General features: G+C 32.2%; 1 protein-coding gene across 2 annotated transcripts in view; it reads left to right on the top strand.

Annotated features, from left to right (window-relative positions):
• The first annotated feature begins 13,944 nt into the window (after nt 1-13,944).
• The window catches only part of LOC119680599 (eukaryotic translation initiation factor 4 gamma 3), a 50,239-nt gene continuing 41,317 nt past the window's right edge, over nt 13,945-22,866 (top strand). Inside the window, exons 1-2 of one of the 2 annotated variants that reach the window (XM_038093504.1) lie at nt 13,945-14,192; nt 20,687-20,864. In XM_038093504.1, coding sequence (XP_037949432.1) covers nt 20,787-20,864 — 78 coding nt within the window. In that variant the 5' untranslated portion in view covers nt 13,945-14,192; nt 20,687-20,786. The remainder of the gene's footprint in view (nt 14,193-20,686; nt 20,865-22,866) is intronic. The other variant, XM_038093503.1, reaches the window with a different exon arrangement.

A 22,866-nucleotide genomic window follows, 5' to 3' on the forward strand; every position in this document is an offset into this window, starting at 1 on the left:
CTTAGGTTTTTTGGCGGAAATCAAACCGGGGCATTGCTCCTCCGATCTGATCCGCTTATTCGCAGGCGGATGTTGCATAGCGATTTTTAGAGCCTCTGCCCTGCTATGGCCTGAAGACATAGCCGCCTTAAACCTTTTTCGCTCACTTCTTTTAAGGTGAGTAAATTTTGGGGATCCCAAAGTGAGGTTCCTGACTTTGAAGCCAACGACAGTTAAACCGGATTTTTGTCATACCACACTGCCGGTGTCAGAATCACCAAATTCGGCGGGTTTGGAATTTGAAGACAAGACCTCAATAATTTCCTGCCGCCTTACCTGAGATCGCGACGAAGTTACTGCTGGTGCGTACACCGTTTCCGTAAGCGGAGAAGTAGACGGTGGCCCATTTGTCAAAATGGGTGCAGGCTTCCAGCCCAGTGGCCGGCACACACTCAGCTACAGATAATTCCGTAAAGGAATCATTTGAAGATGATGCCGTTAGAGTGACATCAAGCTCATTTGAATTTATATTATTTAATTTTTCCATGCAAAATTTTTATATATTCGGGATTGGAAGGTCCCTTCGTAAAAAGAAGAGAGCTATCACTCTTATTCCAACAGGATAAGGAACTAAATTGAACTTTCTTAAAAATCATTTAAAACCATGAATTCAGGAATAAGATCCGAACGGTGACGAAGTCACTTAAATAAGCAACCAGATTTAAACACTAACTCCATTTTTTCATACAGTCAAAGATGGTTCTCGAACATGCAATAATCTGATCCATGTAAGATGTCGTCTACTAAAGACATTACTTTCTTATGATTCAAAATTTTAGCTTCCATTATTGAACAAAATTGGGTTTTGTTAAAGTTTATTTGCAATTTTTCCTTATGACCAATTGTCATACTGATTCAAAGGCATAAAAAACATTACTTCAAATAATATTTAGGTGATAAATTTAAGGAAGGATTGCATAAAACCTTAAGATTATGCATTCATTGCTTCTAATACATGCCTATGTTACTTTAAAAATTCGTGGTGGACCATCGGAAAAAATGTATACAGTATACAGGCTTTGTTTGCCTGTTGTGTATAAACTAATATGGCAACACTGTTTTGTAAAATTTGACAGTTTATGTTTTTGACTGAGTAGTGTGTGTTAGCAGTTTGTAGACATTAAGTTAAACTAAGCAAATGTATTATTATATCGTAAATTAATAAATAAAGCCGAAATATAAAATCGCTCATTTCGAAGGAATGTGGGAAGCGGTAGTCAAATAACAAGATGATGTATTACTGATGTACTCAACTCATAAATGGCCAGTGAATGTCAGTAATAATAACAATTACAGACAAGGCAGAAAGTTAAAACAATAGCACTCAAGAAATATGAAGAAATCGGGAGGCATGATTTACCAACGCACTCAGATGCTGAGCGGACATAAATAGTTTTTTTGCAAGTTTCTGCACTGAATAACAGAAGGGAGCTACCCGGATGCATTTGCAGACTGTACAAAAGCTGTGACGATACAGAGTATACCTTTTTATATATTAGGTAGCACACACTAAGAAATACAAATCCCGAAAATATAATTAGAAAGATGACACCAAACCCAAAAACAGTGATAGAGTCAAACGTAATCAAAGTCCTCAAAGCAAAAAATTGGACCTACAAAAGAGAAGCAGAAACAAGGCTAATAAAAAGAATAGCCACCGTAAAATCCCGTAAAAAAGTGAAAGTTTAGAGCGTGGTTGAAAATGTTAACATAAAAGAGACCGAAGTGATGCGAAAACGGGTTCAGAGAGGAATAAGCTTTATCCAAAATACGTCATTCCGATGACGACCAGCAATCCACCTCACCACAAAAAAAATTATTGTTACTATTACTTTTATTACTATTATTACTTTTATTTTATTACTATTTACGCTTTCTGGATCTTAGACCAGGGAAATGTGCTCTGTTATCCATGTTTTTTACCCTTTTTCCAGTATCTGTCTTCAGGTTTTAATTGTTTTTAAAGTGCTGTTCAAATTGTTGATATTAATAACTTAATTGTATGTTTCTCTTATATTGTTTTAATTTTTTACAAGTCGATGTTGTGTTTCCATTAAGGTATAATCATACCCAGTCTGTTAAGGACAAATGTGATCTATTTGAGTGTTTGTTAACATTAATCTATTCCAGTGAATTGTGTATTTGTTAATGGTGTTTGTAGTATTGTGTTATGATCTCAGATATTTTTAATTGCTTGGTTATACATAATTATATATAGCATTTCTTAATGTTAATTATTATTTAGAATATGTATATTATTAGTTACTAATATTACATAATTGTTTTTTTTAGGGCACTAGTGTTTGTGTTGAGGAATCAACAAAACATTAAGAATTAGGTCATAAGTAAATCGCTCGCATCTGTTGCTTAATTTTTGGTTAACAACAATGAATTTAAAACCATAAATGCAGAAAAAATATGATTAAAGGCAACTATCTTATGGATGCAGTTAAGCATCGAGGCAGCTAAGCGAATTATACTTGGTCATATATTATTTATACATGGAATGCAAACGGCTTAAACCAACATAAACTTGAACTCAGAAACTTCATGTCCCGAGAAAATGTGGATATAGAAACACATTTAACAAACAAAAATTTCTATTCCTGGTTATTTATTCTATAAACCAATCACCCTGATGGGGAAGCACATGCTAGTGCAGGTATTTTGATACGAAGGCATCTAAAACACAATTTTCTAGGTACATATGCTCATAATTATATCTATGCAAGCCACATCAATATGCCTTAAGCACAAAGGAAAAAATATAACTTTGTCAGCAGTTTACTGCCCGCCTCGCTTCAACATTACTGAGACCCAATTTACGCATTACTTCTTAAGTCTAGGTGACAGATTTCTTGCGGCAGGTGACTATAACGCCAAGAACACGTATTGGGGTTCACGGCTCTGTAATCCAAAAGGTAAACATATTGGCCTGCCGATAACAATAAAATACCAGACCTAATAGGCTTCGCAGTGACCAAAGGCATAAGCAGAAATTTTATCTCAACATACAAAAGCTGCGATTTGCCTTCTGACCATTTTCCAGTTACATTTTACTTGATGGTCCCCAGTTATATGACTGTTCTTATGGCCTTACAAGTCCTAGAACAAACTGGCTAAAATATAAAAAGTACACTAGTTTACACATACACATGCAATCTCGGTTTCAAAACTCAATTCTGATTTCAGCAGCAGAAAACTACACCCCCACCCCTAAAGATAATAAAATTTCCAGATCCAGTAAAGTACTTACAAATAGAGACATAGAGAATTTAGTTTTACAAAAACGTAGATTAAAGCGCGATTGGCAAAAATCTAGGTCCCTTCAGTAAAAAACTTATTTAAGGAAGCTCAAAGGAGACTTAAATCTGCATTAAGCGAGGAAACCAAGGTCAGGCAATATAATTATATTCAAAACCTATGTCCAAATGGGAAAAATTATTCATCCTTGTGGAATGCTAGTAAAGGTATAAATTCCTCTGTAGAATCTGATTCTCCAATAAGAAACTCTATCGGAAACTGGGCGCAAAGCGATGAAGAAAAAGCTAACGTTTTTACTGATTACCTAAAAGAGGTGTCCAACCAAATCCTCCAACAGGACATTATGACTTTCCCACTCAGCATCTATATGCACCATCTATTGACATGATTATCATGGCCAATGATCTTGTTCAAATAATCACAAACAAGTTAGATTGCAAAAAGGTACCGGGATATGATAACATCTCACCCATCATGATAAAAAAACTTACCCCTTTCGGCCATGTTTTTTATCACAAGACCAACAGAGTGGAAAACATCCATGATTATTATGATTCATAAATCAGGTAAAATCCCACGCTTTCCTCAATAAGCCAATAATAGGCCAATAAGCTTACTGCTGTACTTTTTTAACCTTTTTGAAAGAGCACTGCTTTTAGAGGTAAAATCGTTCTTTGACGTTCAAAACCTAATACCCTCCCAGCAGTTTGGTTTTAGGAGAAACATGGAACTATTGAGCAAGTAAATCATATAATTAATGAAATAAGACACTCATTTGAATTCAGAGAATATTGTTCCGCGGTATTTCTCGATGTTAAACAAGTATTTGACAAGTATTTGAAGTTAAAAGCAAATCATATACTTCTTATAATTTCCCAATAGAAGCTTGCGTTCCACAATGAAGTGTTCTGGACCCTATCTTGTATGTACTTTACACATCTGAAATCCCAATAAGTAGCCCAGTCGTCACTACAGCGTTTGTCAATGATACCGCAATCTTATGACGAAACAAAAACGTTGTGCTAGCTTCAAACCAACTTCAAAATCACTCATTTTGGATGATAAAATGATTGTCAAAATGGCGAATTAAAATAACATTCACTAAATGACATTCCCATACCACAAGTAGATATTATAACGTAAGATCCTATAAAGCGATCAGAGACTTAGTGTTATTATATTATATTTCTAGCGAAGCGATACCAAAGTATAGTAGGTCATATAAAGCGATCTTAGACACAGTTTTTATTGTATTTCCAAGCGTCAATATCACTTATATCATATACTTGCAGAACGATATCAATCTTATATATAGACACAGTATTTATTATATTTTCGTAACGTAATATTAAGTAAACCATATATGTGCACATTGATTTAAAAGAAAAATAGTTTTCCTCCCAAAATAAATGTAGTTGAACGTTCTTACCAGTTTTCCATGATTACCAGTTTGTTTACCGTGTGTCCTTAGCTCCTGCTCATTCTACCCTTCCTAGACCTTCACCGTTAGCCCTAATCGTCTGGACGCCAATTCGAATTATCTTTATAGAGGTTTCGCATAGTGCACTGTTGAAGCATACTATGCGGAAGATTCCCCCATCTAGCAACTATTAAAGCTCCTAGACTGATAATTATACTTATTCTTGTCCTCTAATTATGACTTAGGTTTGTAGTGCGGTTCGATCTGCTCCAGAAATTTAGCCCATCTAAGTGAGGTTCGTGATATAAGGTTTACTTATTTTATTTTATTTTAGGCAATATATAGTTAAAATAAAAATTTGCAATATTATGTAATTAATGACAAGATTTCACAACTTCCTGTTATTTTCATTCAAACGGAAGATGCAATAAATAAATAAAAGGTTAAAAAAAAAATATTAGTTAACAAAAAATATTCATTTTAGATTAATATCAGGAAAGAAAGAAATGACCTTATAACCTTATTAAGGTTATGTCTTCAAATTCCGTTAAATCCGTTGAATTTTCTGATTCCAACACCGGCAGTGTGATCATCCAAATATCGGGCCTAACTGTCATTGGCCGCAAAACCACACTTTTGAAATCCCGAAATTTACTCATCTCAAAAGAAGTGATCGAAGAATAGGTCATAGCCGAGAAGAGGCTCTAAAAATCGCCACGCGGTCTACATCTGCGAATAAACGGGACAGATGAAAGGAGATTACGTGAGATTACGAAACTAGCGTACAGCCTAGCTGTTAATGATGTACCTTTAAGTTTCACGTAGGCCGACCCTGCTAGCATTTTGCTCTCTGCAGAGCAAATAACGCTTCTCCAAGAAGCTACGATTTACAACCGGAGCTTGAAAGGTACTTACTTAGAACGGTATGGCTCAAGAAATTTTCAGGTCACATAGGGGCCACATGCAGACTCGCCTTAAACGTGGTAGAGGAAGAGGTTTTCCCACAAACTTATGTAGTTCGTGACTATTTTCCTAAAAGTTTGACTTTGTCAAACGAAAAAGTTCTAGCCACCATTGGTACCTACAATAAACTCTCCACCAAACGGTGGAAAGTAATAATAGTAATACGCAGACTGACACAGGATCAGATGCTGCACCTGACGAATCCATGAGGAAGTTGTCCGAACTAAAAAGTAGGATTGCATACCTATTCGAACACTTGAGATTGATGCTTAAGGGTACCACCCCCGCTCTCTCTCACACCGTGAAAAATAACGTGAAATAGGCTACTACTGCTGAAAAGGAACTAAATACACTTCCTTTCACTAGTTAAGCTGTTAACACCTCTAGTAGGAGTACAGTTCAGATTCCCACCTCAGGAATTAAACTCACAATGTCCTCCACGGGCACATTAACCGTAGCAGATAAACCAAGGACTGCTACCATAAACCGCGGGGTCTTAATAAGAAATCAGAGAAACTGGTATATGACCGATCGATAGCAGTGCCACGTGCAGCTATTTTAATAGATGGAAATGTAAAACTTCTAACGTTAACTAACTTTATTTCTAGAACCTAGTAGCAGTTCTAGTTGAAGTTCCAACAATAGGAGAGGTCATGACCTCTGCATACTTCCCAAATGAAGAAGAAACCGTTCCATCATTGGACAGCTAATATTGGGCTGTGACGCAAACGCTCACCATAAAGTGTGAGGGAGCAATAACATAAATAAAACGGGTGAGTATCTTTTAGAGTATATTATATATTTAAGATTAATTATAACTAATAATATGGGTAACAAGCCCACATTTATTAAAGTAATTAGAGAAGAGATGTTGGATCTCACTCTATGCACCAGAGGAATTGAAGAATCTATATGGAATTGGCGAGTGTCGGATGCAATCTATCCTTCTGGCCATCAACATATCAACATAGATTTATGCGAACAGCTAGAGAAATTGTACTGGCCTAAGAAAACCAATTGGCATAGGCACAGGGACTAAGTGTATTCCGCAAACTTTTCTCTAAGTAAAGCTTTATGAACTTGTGAAGAAATTGAAATGACCGCTATCCATTTAGGTGAGATATTACTGACCTTCTATCATAACAGTACAGTTGCCAGAAGCACCGCAATTATAGGTAAGATTTTTTGGTGGAACTAGTAAGGAGCTTATTTAATAGGCCAAAACACTCTGGTAGGTAAAAATAATATAGCGTTGCACTCACTGATTACAACTAATCAATCAGTCAGTACAAACAAACTAGCTGGCGTAGCCATGTGTCAGCACTACGCACTATTTGATGTTATTTTCGACAAGGAAACATGAATTGGGCGATCAGCTTATTTCAACCGTTTAAGGCGCCTGAAGGCGATGGTAACCTTGCAACGTTATTTCAGAATTGCACGGATATCATTTTAGATCTACTAATCAAACTTTTTGGGGCTTGTCTTATTATATGTTATATCACTCACTTCTAAAGAGGAGTAAACATGATTTTTATTCGCAAACTTGGTAATGAACCCAAGGACCAGCCAAAGTCCTATAGGTCTATTAGCCTTACGTCTTTCTTACTGAAGGCTGTTGAAATGCTGATTGATCTGCACGTACGAAATAAACTGGAGCAAACTCTGCCTCTTCACTCCACTCAATTTGGTACTCAAAAGGCAATCCACGGAGGTCGTGCTGTGTCATTTAGTCAACAAAATTCAAAGCACTTTTCAATCTAAAGAGATTGCCTTATGTGCATGGAGCTTTTGGCAACAGATCATATGAATTCATATCCGGACCACTGACCCAAAAATATATTGACGCTGGTAGCTGATGATCTATTAGTTTAACTGGAGCAATATGGCTACAATACCATAGGTTATGCAGATAACCTGGTAATTATTGTTTCTGATAAATATGCCACAGTTACTGACGTAATACAGGCAGCCTTACAAAAAGTCTCGAACTGGTGCATAAAAGAAGGTCTAAGCATTAACCCAAAAATGAGGTAATTGTACCAGAAGGAATAAATATTGGATCCGTATCTATAAAAGACACAGCAGCTGAATGCTCTGATGAAGTCAAATATCTGGGGGTTACCCTAGATACGCATCTTAACTGGAACATTCACCTGGATAATATAATTGGCAAAGCTACTCGGGTCATGTGGGCGTATTGTTATGGTAGCTTATGGAAACTCTTAAGGTAGCACCTGGGGCCTAAGTCCCAGAATTCCATTGTGGCCCTACCGCACAATGATCAGACCCATTGTATCCTACGCAGCTCTTGTTTGGTGGAGCAACACACAAGAAAATGCTGCAATACTCAAATGCAATAAACTGCAAAAACTCGCATGTATTGCTATGACGGGAACTATACCCCTCTAAATCACTTTATTGAAAAGACAGCAGTTTTGACTGCAGCTAGGTTTCAACCTGTTATCAATATGCACGCAAGTCTCGACAGTCTAAATTCTATCTGCAGACTGAATCCCGGCATAGAGATCTACGATAGAACTGATCGCATGAACATGGAATTTCGCTTCGGTAGAAAATTCTAACTCCTCACTCCCGACCGATTGGACTGGGAAGATATCACTCCTGATTTAGAACCAAAAGTGATTTCATGGTACAACGACAGTTCAAAAGCCAAAGAAAGAGTTGGTGCAGGGATTTTTGGTTCTAAGACTATAATCTCGCTAGCGCTGGGTATATGGCCCACTGTCTTCCAAGCGGAGGTTCACGCCATCGAGGTCTCTGCTCGTATCAACATCAGTTATATGTATCTGTATTTATTGAGATAATAAAGCAGCAATCAAAGTACTACCCTTCTAGAAGTTTTCTTCAAAGCTTCTGTTAGACTGCTATGGCACGCTGTAGCAGCTAGCAAGCAAAAACAAAGTGATGCTTTGTTGGATACCTGGTCACACAGGAATCAATGGTAAAAAGTTTGGGGACAATATTGCGAAGACAATATCTGCCATTCAACTCTAATTGATAAATAGTTTTGAACCGAGAGAAGTGGCTACTGGCTTCCAGTCACATACTCTGTGACTGCCCAGCCATGATCTGGACCAAAAGAAGGTCACTGGGTCTACTCTCTCATTTTGGCATTAGGAGGTCTTCAACGGGAAACATTCTGGCCTTCATTCTTCTGTTCGGTAGAAATGTATTGCAGTACAAAAGATCAACTATGGTCGCGCTCCGCTCCTTTCTTGTAATTAATAATAATCTTTTTTTTAATAATCTTTTACGATTAATATTAAATGTTTAATTTAATAGTTAATATGGTGTAATGTATAATATATGTTATTAAGTATTATGTCAACTTTTCTGTATCATTTTAAAACGGAAAGGATCAGCAATATATTGGGATTTCCGAGGGAATCCTTGTTATCGTGAAAGTTTGTCAATAACGTGAATAGAATTTTTGGTAACCTGCCTATTGACAACGCCTTCGAATTAATTTCTGATAGCTCGCTGTTACTGCCAGCATCATCAATATTGCCATCAACATCTTTGAAGTCTGAGAAGAACGCACCTAGAAAGAAAAGAAAAACCGATGATAACCAACTATATTTCTTTTTATTTTTAAAAAATTATAAATTATTTTAGTTTATAAACATAATATAAATTATTTATAAATTTTATTATATGAAATATTTTTTTTTTTTAATTTTATATATATGGTAAATGTATTCTATCTAAAAACTATTCGATATTTTACAAGTTTTTAATAGCTATATTAGCATAAATGTATGTCGTGCTGCTTATTTCCCGTATGAAGAACTATGAAGAACTTATTTCTATTACAATTTGTACAACATTTGTAAACAATGATTTCATTTTCCAGAGAAAGAGAGGAGTGTTGGTTGAGCAACCAAAACACATTTCTTAATTGAATACTAAGTGATTTCCTTTTGTTAAATAAGTGCGCTTTCCACATTACACCTCTGTCTAGATGAATTCCGAAGTATTTTGAAGCAGTTGATTGTGGTACCACAATATTGTTGAGTTTTATTTCCAGACAAGTTGCTCTTCTTAATGTGAAAGTGGCATGAGAAGACTTGGACTCATTTGCTTTTATACGCCAACACCTAAGCCAAATTGATATATCATCGAGACTATCTTGTAGCATCAAAGAAGCGGTTCTTGGGTTTTTTGAAGTAGATTGCTTAGATTGCCGTGTCATCTACAAATGTTCCAGTGAAGATATTAGTGTTTGCTGGTAAGTCGTGCGTAAATATTAAATATAATAAGGGACCTAATAAGCTGCCTTGTGGTACTTCAGCTTTTATGCAGTGAAGTGATAAGATATGATCTTCAAACTTTACATAAAAATAACGTTTTGAGAGATATGATCGTAAAAACATATAAAAATTAACTGGTAGTATCATTTTAAATTTATAAAGAATTCTGCCACAAGCGATCAAATGCTTGTAAATTATCCAAGAACGCTGCCGAGCAATATTCCTTTTGGTCAAACGCCGAGTGTATTTTTTCTACTATTCTGTGTACCTGTTCTATTGTGCTATAACCTTGCCTGAATCCAAATTGATGATTTGGTATAGTTTTAATTCAGATGCGTGGTGTGACAATTCGTCGGTATTCCAAAGAACAAATTTCATTGACATGGTGTTGTTTTGGAAATAAGGGTTACTACCAGACTTGTCATTGCTGTAATTTGACTCATTATTTTCTTCAGAAATTTCATCATTTCGCGTTATTCTCTTAGAAGCGGATCATCTTGTTAATAAGCATTGTTTGTTTCAAAAGTTTCTGTACTTAATTTTTTTTTTGTTTGATTTGATTGGGTACTTGCCTCTTGAGCGTATGTAAACTTTGGCTGGTTCAATTGTTCGTTTTGTTTAACAGATTGTTTCACAGAGTTTTTTCTTTCAAGTTGAGAATGCAGAATTTTTTCTCTTAGTTTAGGAAAAGTGCTTATTTGCATTTTTTTATAGACAGAGCATCCTTTGTAATTGCAATTTAATACACTTGACCTAGATTTCTAGTACAATCAGCTGAGGCATAATCACTAGCACACTTTATGCACTTCGGTTGTCGACGGCAGCCACATTTTATAATATACTCTGCTATTCGGAAAGGAGATTTTACTTCCAGTTCATATATTGATGACAGTATTTATTTATTATATTTGAAATTTGAAATATTTAAAATATTGACAAAAATTCAAAAAGAAAATCAGTATCACTCAAACTGTCATACTGTCAACAGTTTGAAACAGAAATTCATAAATTTATTATTTATGTTAAAATTAGTGGTTTTTCCAATATTTTATAATATATTCTGCTATTCAGAGCGAAGACGAATCCAACAAATCAAAGATAATTAAAATGGGCGCAACCGTTCTTGAGTTATAAGTGGTCTAACTAACATGACTTTCTTTCATGTATATAGATTAGTGTTAGTTTAAATTAGTTATTTGTTTAAATAAAACTTACTGAAAATTTGAACTAAATATAGCCTTATTTCTTGTTCATTTGGATTGTGGTTGTTTAGTGTTCAAACTTGTTTTGAAGCCACCTGTTGTTTTCTCAGAATTGATAGAATTATAGACCATTTTTTTTGGAAATTCTCTTTACATACTTTTTTCATTCTTGTTCTTGTTTTCTTTAAATGTTCCTTTGCATATGGAACAACTGCTGCATTTATATTGTGAAGAATATTACAAATATTATATACTAAATTATTTAAAATTTCAGGTTTATCCATGCTGAATTATTTTCTCCTAAGAATACAACATTTAATGTCAGCTGTTTATAATTAAAATGTAAAGAAAAGCTCTACAACTGGAAATTTTTGACACATAAAAGCTCTTTTTCAAGACTTTAGTAACTTGTGTTAATGTAAACGACAAAAAGCTCAATGTTACTAAGCAACTTACAAAGTAAGCAGTGAAAACGCTGTATAATCATATGTTCACACTTTTTAAGTACTTTCACAAAATATTTTCTTTGGACATATGATATATACATATGAAAAATACTTTGCTCATATAATATGTACATATGATAAATAACAGTTTTGTTAAAAATTTTGTTGATATCTCAAAACTCTTCACAATAGTATAAGTTTGTATTGCACAATACTATACTACGGTGAACTGTCCGAGTTAAAATCAACTTGATTTTTTAGAAATTACGATTCAATTTTAATTTCAGCTGTCAAAATTCTCAATCAAATCTTCTTGATTTGAAATTGTTTTGCTATCGAAATCAAGAATAATTCGAAATGACAGCTAAAATTACAAACAAAACTATCGTGTGAATCCAATATTCGTTTGTGTTATACATTAGTAATTAATTTATGTTGGGGGAAATTGTTATCAATTTTCGTAGTAATTATTAATGATTCATTGGTAATGAAATGATCAATTTTTAATTTGTTAAAATGTAATTGAAATGTATAGTGGTTAATTAAAACAAAAAAAAAGCAAAAGATGCAGAAATTTTTTATTTCAGAAGGGCAAGAAAATACTCACAACTTGAGAAAGAAAACATGTGGAATAACAACAAAATCTTCAAATTTAGAATTTACTTGCGAACAAATTTTCATCTAAAGTTTCAATGCAGCCAAATTAAAAATTCAAGCTATTGTGAATGTTCACTGGAAATATGCGAAATTCCAGTTACCCTTAAAATCATATGACCGTTTTATTTACTAATGAATTCAAATTCATAAATTATTTAAGTCAAATATATGTATAAGATAAAAATGGGTGTAGTTATCTTTCTAATATTTATTTTGTTTTCTTTTATATGAACTAATTAATTTTTAGTGTTTACAATTTATATATATCATATTGTACACAGTATAACAAAAAACATAAGTCAAAAATAACCATTTTACATATTCTAAAAGTGGTAGCAATTGAGTTCTACCAGACTTAATGCTATATTTTTACAACTCTGAAAGAAAATTATTGCGGCTAATAATAATAATAGTAGCCGTAATTTTTTCTTTTGCGGCTAATAATAATAATAATAATAGCCGTAATTTTTCTTTTAGAGTGGCAAAAAAAATAATTAGTTCCGCTAAGCGGAATATTGGCATCACTGTGGCAATCTGTCAAATGTTGTGTTTTCGCAAGGAGCATATATAACATATGTGCACATTAAACAAGCAAATTATATTTTCTGTAAAAATAAATAACTAAACTAAAATTAAAATTTAAAATCAATAATGAATTTAGAGCAATGGTACGAATGCAGAAAATTTTGGAATTTCCTTTTACAACAAAATTAATATAGTTTAGTTAAATAATTTAAAAAGTTAAGAAGTTTAAATCGCTTTTCAATTATATTTTCTTCATATACTTTTAAAATTTTTTGTATAGTTTTAAAATATTTATTTTTCAAATTTGTGAAACTTTAATTTTTTTATTTTTATTTACAAATTCTTAATATATGACTGGCCACTTCTTAGCTAGTTGCTTAGATAAGGAAAGTAGTGTTGTTGCATTAGCAACTTTAAGCAAACAGCTCGCAGTTTTTTGCCACAAATTAAAGCTGCTGAAAGCACCTAATAAAAAGCTATTTGATAACTATCTAAATAAAAAATTAACTCATTTCGTTGTAAATTTATTTAGTAAATGCAATACATATATAAATAATATTGAAGTATTTTTATTACAATTAAATAAATGTTTTAATGTTAATTTTTGTTTTTATTATAGGCTTTAGATCATTAAAAACACTTATACTATTTATAAAAATACATAGTTTTTTTCATATATAAATAAACAGATGTTTAAAAGTTGGTTTATTTATAAACCATCTTGAGTATTATTGAAGTTTTTCCTTATTAATTCAACAAAAGCCAAACCATCATGTGAGACATATACGTAAATGTATTCAAAACAAAATATTATATGACAGCGGGTGTTGTTCTTTGACAAATTGATAAAATTGAATCTCAAAAAAAAAATAATAATCGCTGAATGTTGCTGAAGATGTTGCATACAATTTATTTCTCAAATGATCTATGTTGGTAAACAATTGAAATTGATACCAATATTTACAAAAATATTAATGTTTAGTATTATTTGTATTAAGTCAAATTTTTTTACCCAATATATTTGGTTAATCGTCGCGTAAAAATTGTTTAATTCCTACGAAAACATTTTGTGCAGGTAATATTTTCTCTGGTCGCACAAAATGATCTTTGGTTTGCGTCTAAGCCAAAAATATTTCTCTGGTTGTGCATTCTGCCTAAATTAAAGCATGTGATGCAAGTGGTAGAATTGTCAAAAAGTGTCATTCATCGGTAGTTCGATTAATAGCCACGAAGTTTGGTGTTCGTGTAATAATAGCAAATTTTCGTTATAAAGTGAATGTAATTAGCTGCAATTAATTTTATTAAAAACATATTTCAAATTTTTAGAGTCGCAATTTTACAAATTCTTTGGATTTGCATTTGTTTTTTTTATCGTGTGTTTCGGAAACTTTACGTGTCTCAGGTAACTGAAAATGGAAGCCATTTCAATTTTTTGTTTGTATCAAAAACTAAAAATGAAATGCAATAGATAACAAAATCCTAGAATCTCCGTATATTTTTAATTAACGATATAAATACTTTGTAAAGTATCTCTGTTTTAATATGTGCAACTTTAAATCAGTATGTTGCTCTATGTAAAATGGAATATAATCTTCGTAGTTGTATTGTTGAGAGAAAGGATTGCATCTGATTTTCTTAAAATTTGGAGTTAATTTTTTTTAAATATTCTAACACAATGTACTTTTTATTAATCTTATATTTTTGTAGTATTTGAATAGCAAAAATATTCTCTTTGTTAACAAACTTATATGTTTATGTGATGAAAACGTGGTTAGAGTAATTATATTAGTATGCAAATCTGTTTAGAGAGACCTGTGTGCAAGTTACACTCAGTACTTAATTAATTATAGTTACCTTCTCCGGCATTGTCTTCGCATAATAAGTGAAGATGTTTGACATTTGAATTTCGTCTGTTTTTAGTTTAAAAACCATAGTCAATGAGTTTAAAATAAAATAAATTTAAATTTTGCGTTATCAACTAAAAACTCAAAAGTGCTACGTACACGTCCCTAAGCGTAGTACCAACATCAATTTCGCACGAAAATATGACATAAAAATCTATATAAAAAAAACAAACATTTTTTTTATATTGAGTTTTATATCAGGTTTTCAGAGAAATGAATCTTAATAATAGGCTTTAGAATAATAACGTTAATACTTACATTGACTAATATTAAAATTAGTATTACTTTGTTAACCCAATTTATATAGCATAGTAATTTGATTTAAAATTATGTTTTGGCACATTTTGATTTGGACTTAGTATTACTTTACATTAAACACAGTTTTCAACAGATAATATATAATTATTTATATATTACTTCTTGACTTGATTTGTAAATAAGATATATCTTATCTAAGTCAAGATGTTTATAAAAGGATTAAGAAGATATCGTAGACTATATATACACAGTGTTTCTTAAATGAGAGGTGATTGGTCTAACAAACGAAAGAAATTAAATTCAAATTTAAAAGAATTCAATATTTAACGGCGCCAAATGAACGACAGAATTCTCACAATATCGCATAAACAATACATTTTAGTGACTTAGGTCATTCACGAGGTTCTAAACCATTGAGCATCCTTTAATATCTCTTCGTAATATCTCTTAGACATTTATTGTTTCAAAAAAATTAGATCATTTTTATTTTATATTTTTGTTAAATTATCTTTTACATTTGTAAATCAATAATTTGTTATGAACACCTCATTATTTTTTTTATTACATATCAACTTTCTTTTTGAATATTTGTTTCAAAACAATTTTACCTCAATAACGCATAGTGTTCGTATAATCATTCGTTGAAATGAGATACCTCATTTATACTAAAAAAAATTTTTAGTTCGTATATTAATACCTTATTTTTTTTTTTTGTGAATATTTTATGCATAATGCGACATTTTCCAGTAATTAAGGCGAGTTATCTTTTATTTTCTACTAAAACTTATTCATTTATTCTAACTTAAACACACGAAACGAAATACATATTTTTTCACATCCTGTTCTTGGTGAATATTGAAAATGAGAACTTCTCACATTCATGAAACATTGCTAGAAAGCATTTTTTGTAATATTTCTGATCCGTAAAGTTAGAGAAATGAATCATGCTTATGTTGGTAAACAAAAGTTTAATGCAGATCCCTTATAATATAATAATTTTGAGAGTTTTCGAACTGCTTAATAGGGAAATTTTTCTTATCAAAGAACACAATGTTTGATAATTCGCCACGTTCCTCCTTTGCTCTTTCGAGTCTGACTTTCTGTTGCTTTGGTGTAAGATCTTGTGCCTTTTGGAACTTCTAAGACTTTAGCTTGAGCTCATTTTGGAAAATGAGTCGGATCTGGGATATATTCAGTTCTTTGGCCGTTTCATTATCACTACGACGTGGATTTCGTTCACTTTCCGAAAAATTTCAGGTTATGTTGCTGTTTCTTTACGCCCGCCACGATAGCGTTCGACCACTCTGCCTCTACTATTATAAAGATGGTAAGATTCGAAACATTCTATTCACTTTGCGGTGTTTGAGCTAGCTGGTTGTGATTTTTCAGCCAAATATAATGCGATCACATTATTACGTTTGAATTCCATTTCAAATAACTATTGCTCTATAAAACTTATTGTTTTGGAAGATTGTAAACAATATAAACAGCTGCCATTCATATGAATTGTACGTAGTTGGTTCACGTATATGAGTTTGACAGTTTACCTGGGTGAAGTTGGTAACACTTCAATTGCCTGCGGTTACTTTGCATGCGAATTTTTACTTGTCTGTTCGTACAAGCAAATCAAATGTGTGTTATCATATGTGAGTGGTTACAGTTGCTCATTAAACAAAATATTTTGTTTCAAATTCAATCGGTCGTGCGAAAACAAAAGTGAAAATTAAAAGGTGTGTGTTGTTTTCATTCAATTCCAATTTTATAAAAGGAAATACATTTGAAAACATGTCAATTTTAGAAAATGTATTAGGATTTGTTAATTTAATTAGTTGGCGGCTTTATGAAAACTTAAATTTTTTATTGTGAATACATTCCTAAGTATTAATTAAAAAAATTAATTCATTTTAATTATAAATAAAGGAAAATATAGCTTGTTAATTTACTCAAAATGAAAATTTGCCATAAATATACAATAAAATATATATATATTATATAAAAAAAAATAGTAAAACATAAATAATATACACTAGTCGGCATAAGTATTTTCACAAAATAAAAGTCTTGCATTATTCAGTTTAACGTTGAAATGACTATAAAGCTTTCTTGTTTTTCTATTTGTTTTTATATAAACTTTATATTAAACAAATATTTTTTCATAGAAACTGAAAAAAGTATAAATTAATTAATAATTAAATATACTGGCATAAGTATTTTGACAAATATATTATACTAAGATACAAAGTTTAAATTTAACGAAAGTAAAGAAAAGAAGAAGAATTTAGTAAAATGTATAACCTACTTTACCTTCAAAAACTTTTTAAAGGCGTCTGGGTAGTGAATCCACTAAATTTTGAAGAATCTTTGGAGATATCTCTTTCCAAAGGGAAGTGAGCTCAGAAATTGTCTCTTCTCTGATTTTATTTAACGAAACTGTTCTTTTTCATTTCAAAAGAGACCAGTCGTTCTGTTTAAGATTTAAATCTGGACTTTAAGGTGGCTAATTCAAAACTTAAAAAATATTAGCTGTCATCCGAGTTTTGTGGCATGGGATATCATCCTGTTGCAGGATAAGTGATTCTCCAATTAGTCTATCTCCAGAAGAAAAATCATAGTCGTTTAGGGTAATGAAATATTGACCTTGGTTCAGCAAGCTCATTATACGCAACACATTCCCAGAACATGACTGAGCTGATTGCTTTAATTCGGCAAAAGATCTGACAAACTCTCCATTTTTGTTTTGATGAATGAAAATTATGCACTCATATTCTTATTTTTTTGTTTGAAATTAATTAATAATTTAATAACGTATTTTCCGCTAAATATATTGGAACTTCACTATGCATTTTGTTTTCAAAACAGAACTTTTAATTCGCAAGCAATGTAATGGCAACATGCGATGTGTTCGCACGAAAAAACATATATACGAATACGCAAGACAAAATTCGTATACAATGTAACCGCTGCCTAACCCCGTTTATTAGGTGATATAGAAAGCACCGACAATTCCTTTATATATTGGCCATTATTGTCTATGAACTATTTCCATTATTCGGGTAGTTTTATAATTTGTTTGGTTTAGAAGTTCTGTAATTGAACGGCGAGAAACTTGGCGAAGTGATTTTAAGCAGCTGACCAATTTTTTATCGTTAAAAATTGTTGCAAACATTGAAACAAACAGTAATCAGTCGGTTCAAAATCTGGGCTATGTGGTGGATGCATCGACACTTCCTAACTAAGTTCCGTCAATTTGTTCCAAGTTATCAAAAATATGTGCGGCCTGGCATTGTAATGATAGAACACAACTCCTTTTCTATTGGTAAATTCTGGGCGCTTTTCCTTGATTGCTTTGTTTAAGCGGTTGAGTCGTGAGCAGTAGAAGACCGAATTAACTGTTTCACGAGACTGGAGCAGCTCGTAATGGACAATTAGCTTCTAATCCCACCAAACACTCAACAAAGTCTTGTTCGGCTTCAATCCAGGCCTTGAAATCGTTTGTGGAGGCTCACAGGTTTTTGACTATGATCGCTTATATTGGATATTCTCGTATGTAACGCATTTTTCTACACCCTCAATGATTCGCTTCAAAAATAGTTCCATTTTGTTGTAATTCGTATAACCAAATTTCTTTGTGTTAATCATGTGAAACTCACACATCGAGCTTCTTTGTGTAGCCTGCTCTTTCAAGTGATTCCAAACTGTCATGTGGTTGACGCCTCCGCTATCCTGATAGCTTGCATATCAGTCTTGCTCCATCAGTTATTTCGTCGGCTTTTTCACTGACTAATCGACCACAGCATCTCTAACATCCAAATTTCCGGGACAGAATCGAGCGAACCAGGACTGAGTACGGCTTTACTCACAGCATTCTAACTGTAAACCGCACATAATTTTTGGTATGTTTATGCTGCGGTTTTACCTTTTTTTATAGTAATAAAGTATCACATAGTGTATTTCTTTAGATATTTTAGTAATTTTCAAATCAATATTCCTTTCCACACAAGCAACAAAGCTCATTTGACACAATCGGATTAGTGTTGTAAGATATATGGGTATCAACATCATCTAGTGACAAAAAACCGTCAATACTTTTTATATTACCTAATATATACAGTGCACGTTCGGTAGTCGCGACTAATTAAAACTAGAACTGTCGCGAAAACTAAATTTTTGCGATAACCGAACCTAAAATTTTCTTAAAAAAATTTGCATATTTTAGAAAATTTATAGATTTTGTGTTGCTTTTATGGCAAATTACTTTTGATAATAACGGCTGAATCACGTAGTTAATATGGTGTTGCTGTCGACTTGTCATTTTCCAAAGGCGTAATATACCGATGCATGTGTGAAGAACACCGTGGTGTTAAACCATCACGGAAGGTATCCACGTAAAATTTTGGACCTTCATTTCATGAATTCTCAGTTGCCGTTTTCGATATTTCTATTTGGTCCTTATTACTTTCTACCGGAAATTTTCTTGAATGCAATTGTTTATGCCAACCTCTTTGAAGTTATGTTCCGGGCTTATCTCAGCTATATAACTGGCATTCCAAGATTTTTTAATATTTTACGAGGATGTTTTGTCCCAGGACGTAGCTAGAATCTGAATAGCCTTTTTTAAATTGAAATTGTTTAGTTTTAACTGCAAATTTGTCTCTTTCTCGCCTAGCAAATAGATGAGTAGTTGTTTTTTGTAGTGCAATGTAAACAAAAAGATCTTTTGTTTACATTTTTATTTTACCAAATATAATAAAGTTAACAAACATGGGGAATAAATTCGCAATAACACCAGTTCTTGAAAATAAATGATATCATCCACTATATTTGTATATTTCTGGAATACTGCAAAAACCTTTAAGATCTCAAGGATTTTTCGACTTTTCAACCACCAACAATTTTAGTTGGTCTGCGCCATTCGCATTTAAATATAGCAAAAAATTACTCGTTTTTTTCTTGCGGATGCTGTTGTCTCACTATATGTGACAACAGTGTGATTTGGAAGTATCCGATAATGTAAACTGGATTCGTTGGGTTTATCCACCAACCATTTTAGTTTGTCTGTGCCATTCGCATTTAAACATAGCAAAAAAATTATTAGCTTTTTTCTTCCGGATGCTGTTGTCTGTCTCACTATGTGTGACAACAGTGTGATTTCGAAGTATCCGATAATGTAAACTGGATTCGTTGGCGTTGTAGATTTGATCAGCTTTTTCGTTGACTTTAAAATATTTCAAAGTTTTCCTGTATTTAAATAATTAACAGCAAATATCACAATAGACGCAAGGAAACTCATAAAATTGAACACTATAATTCTCTTTGTTCTTTTCTGTGCGAAAGATTCGGGGATATCCCTTATTACTGCTTACATTGAGACAAAAAATGTGGGCTAGCACTGCAATTAAATAAGAAAAGTTGATATATTACAATTTGAAAAAAAAAACAACAAGTCCGAAAATATCACTAATTTTTTTGCCATCTGTCGCCATTATTGGACTTAAAATATTAAAAATCAACCCAGTTATTACGACAACTGGGTCGTCGCGATAATTTTATAATAATAAAACAATTACATAACTTGAGTCTTTATCTCAAATAACTTTTTTTTGGCTTGCACATGATAGTTTGGTATCAAAAACTTTACTTTTAAATTTATTTATAATATTTTTTAATTGTTGAATTTTACATTATCACTATTTTTTCAATAATTTTTAATTTTATCATTTCACTATTTTTTAAGGAACCGTCTGTTATGTAGCAGCTTCATCAGTAGGTTAAAGCGTACCCTCTGAGTGTGGTCAGTCACCACCGACTTTAATATATCTTTTTATATAAACGGTATGCAACCAACGCCTACGACGTTATCTTTAGAGAAAAATATTCCAAAAACTATGCAACAACAACCAACGCAAAATATGGTAAATAATATTTCAAAATTCAATTACGATTGCCTTATATACTAACTTAAAACCATTTAACATTTATTTTATTTTATATTATATTATTTTACAATCCTTATTTTTAATAGTAAGCATAATTTGACGCAATTATAGTAGTCAAATTTCAAATAAATACATATATATTGAGTTGCTCTGAAAGTAATTTCGTTTTTTCCCACAGAGGATTTGAATGTATTATTTTTTCTATGGAATTATGCACTAAATCCGTAATTTTATTATATACTTTAACAACGCAGTTGCTTCTCTGGTGCTATCTTAAATAATTAAACTAGAAAGCAGCATTTTCAAAACTATAAAGCATATATTACTTTTTTCTTTTATTATAAAAAAGATAAATATAGTCTTTAAGCAAGAAATTCGATGTGTAAGGAAATGTATAGAAATGTATGTCAGCCCCAAAACTGACGTGTAAAATTTCGTTCTGTCAATTTTAGTGTTACAACATGCACCACGTTCTAGAAGTTCAACATAATCTTTAGGTCAAAAATTTACTTGTATTCATCTCTGTGGTTTATGGATTTTCATGGATAAGTTCTATGTACTGTCACTAACTGGAGAAATTCACTTAAATATACCTGAATTGTTTAATAGATACAGTTTTTCACTAAGATTGGTGTGTACTACCATACCTACTATATTCCACAGATCTAGAATCTACACATGATGACCCATATCGTTTCTACAAAAGTTTTTGGAATGCAAAACTCTTGAGTACAGATTAGGATAGAAAAGATATGCATCAGTTTTTTGTAGCAAAGATATTAGTTGATATAGTCGACTAAAATTGAGAATATATGATTATGATATAATAACTTACAGTCAGGGACAAAAGTTTAAATACACCTTAAAAATTCAAAGTTTAAATCAAAATAAACATTTCAATAAAACTAAGTTTTACCCTGGATAAATTGCCTCGCTATAAACAAAGGTTTAAAGCAAAAAATTCATTGAAATTCATTTTTTAGAGTTGAAGTGGATCAAGAATTAGAAGTAGGTTATTTCACTTCACTCTTGCACAACAATCACTTTTAAACAAATTAAATTTTTAATTCATCAGTGAAAAGCACAGTTTTTCAAAACTCCATGTCCTTGTATTTACAAATATCTCTGATTTTTTTCACTTGTAAGTGGTCTCTTTCGTGGAATTTTTTTTGAATGGACATGATTGCTCAATTTATAAGCGATGTCACTTGCAAGTTGTGGGGCACTGACAATAATAAAAATGCAACTTATAACAAATTTAGACTTCCAGACTTACCAAATTTGAGAAACCCAGAAATGTAACAGTACTTTTTTTCTTATAAAATAGCCGAAAATGGACCCCAAGTTGAAATTTTTGCAAGTGGCTTTAAACTTTTGTCCCCATCATTTTTTCGTTTTTGTTAAATTAACCGTTATGCTTGCAATAAAGCGAATATTCTTTGTTTTTATTTTTAATAATTTATAAAATTAAAAAAAAATACATACTTACACTTTTATTGAAATGTTTATTTTTGTTTTACCTCTGAATTTTTAGGGTGTATTTAAACTTTTGTGCCTGTCTGTATATACGAGGGTCACTATTTATATTTTGAGCCTTGGCAACACGTATTGTTGTCAGGTGTAATCTGACGTTTCAATACGAAAGTTTGACATAAGCATAATCTACTTTAGATTTTTTGTCAAAAGAGTGTTATTTCTGTTATTTACAGTGATTTGTAAATTGAGTGTTCGCGAAAAAATGGAATTAACGCGAGAAAATTTTCGTGCAATAATTTATTACGACTTTCGACGTGGATTATACAGACCAGAGTGCATTGATCAATTCACTTCCGCATTTGGCAATGAAGCTCCTTCTTTTGCCACGGTGATCGCTGATAAGGCAAGATCATCGTGCGACATAGAGTGAGATTAACGGAATAGTATTCAAAAAAAGATTCTTAAGCACACAAATGCTTAAGAAGTACAATGGCGATGCTTC

This window comes from Teleopsis dalmanni, chromosome 2 (assembly GCF_002237135.1).
Source record: "Teleopsis dalmanni isolate 2A chromosome 2, ASM223713v2, whole genome shotgun sequence".
Classification (NCBI taxonomy): domain Eukaryota; kingdom Metazoa; phylum Arthropoda; class Insecta; order Diptera; family Diopsidae; genus Teleopsis; species Teleopsis dalmanni.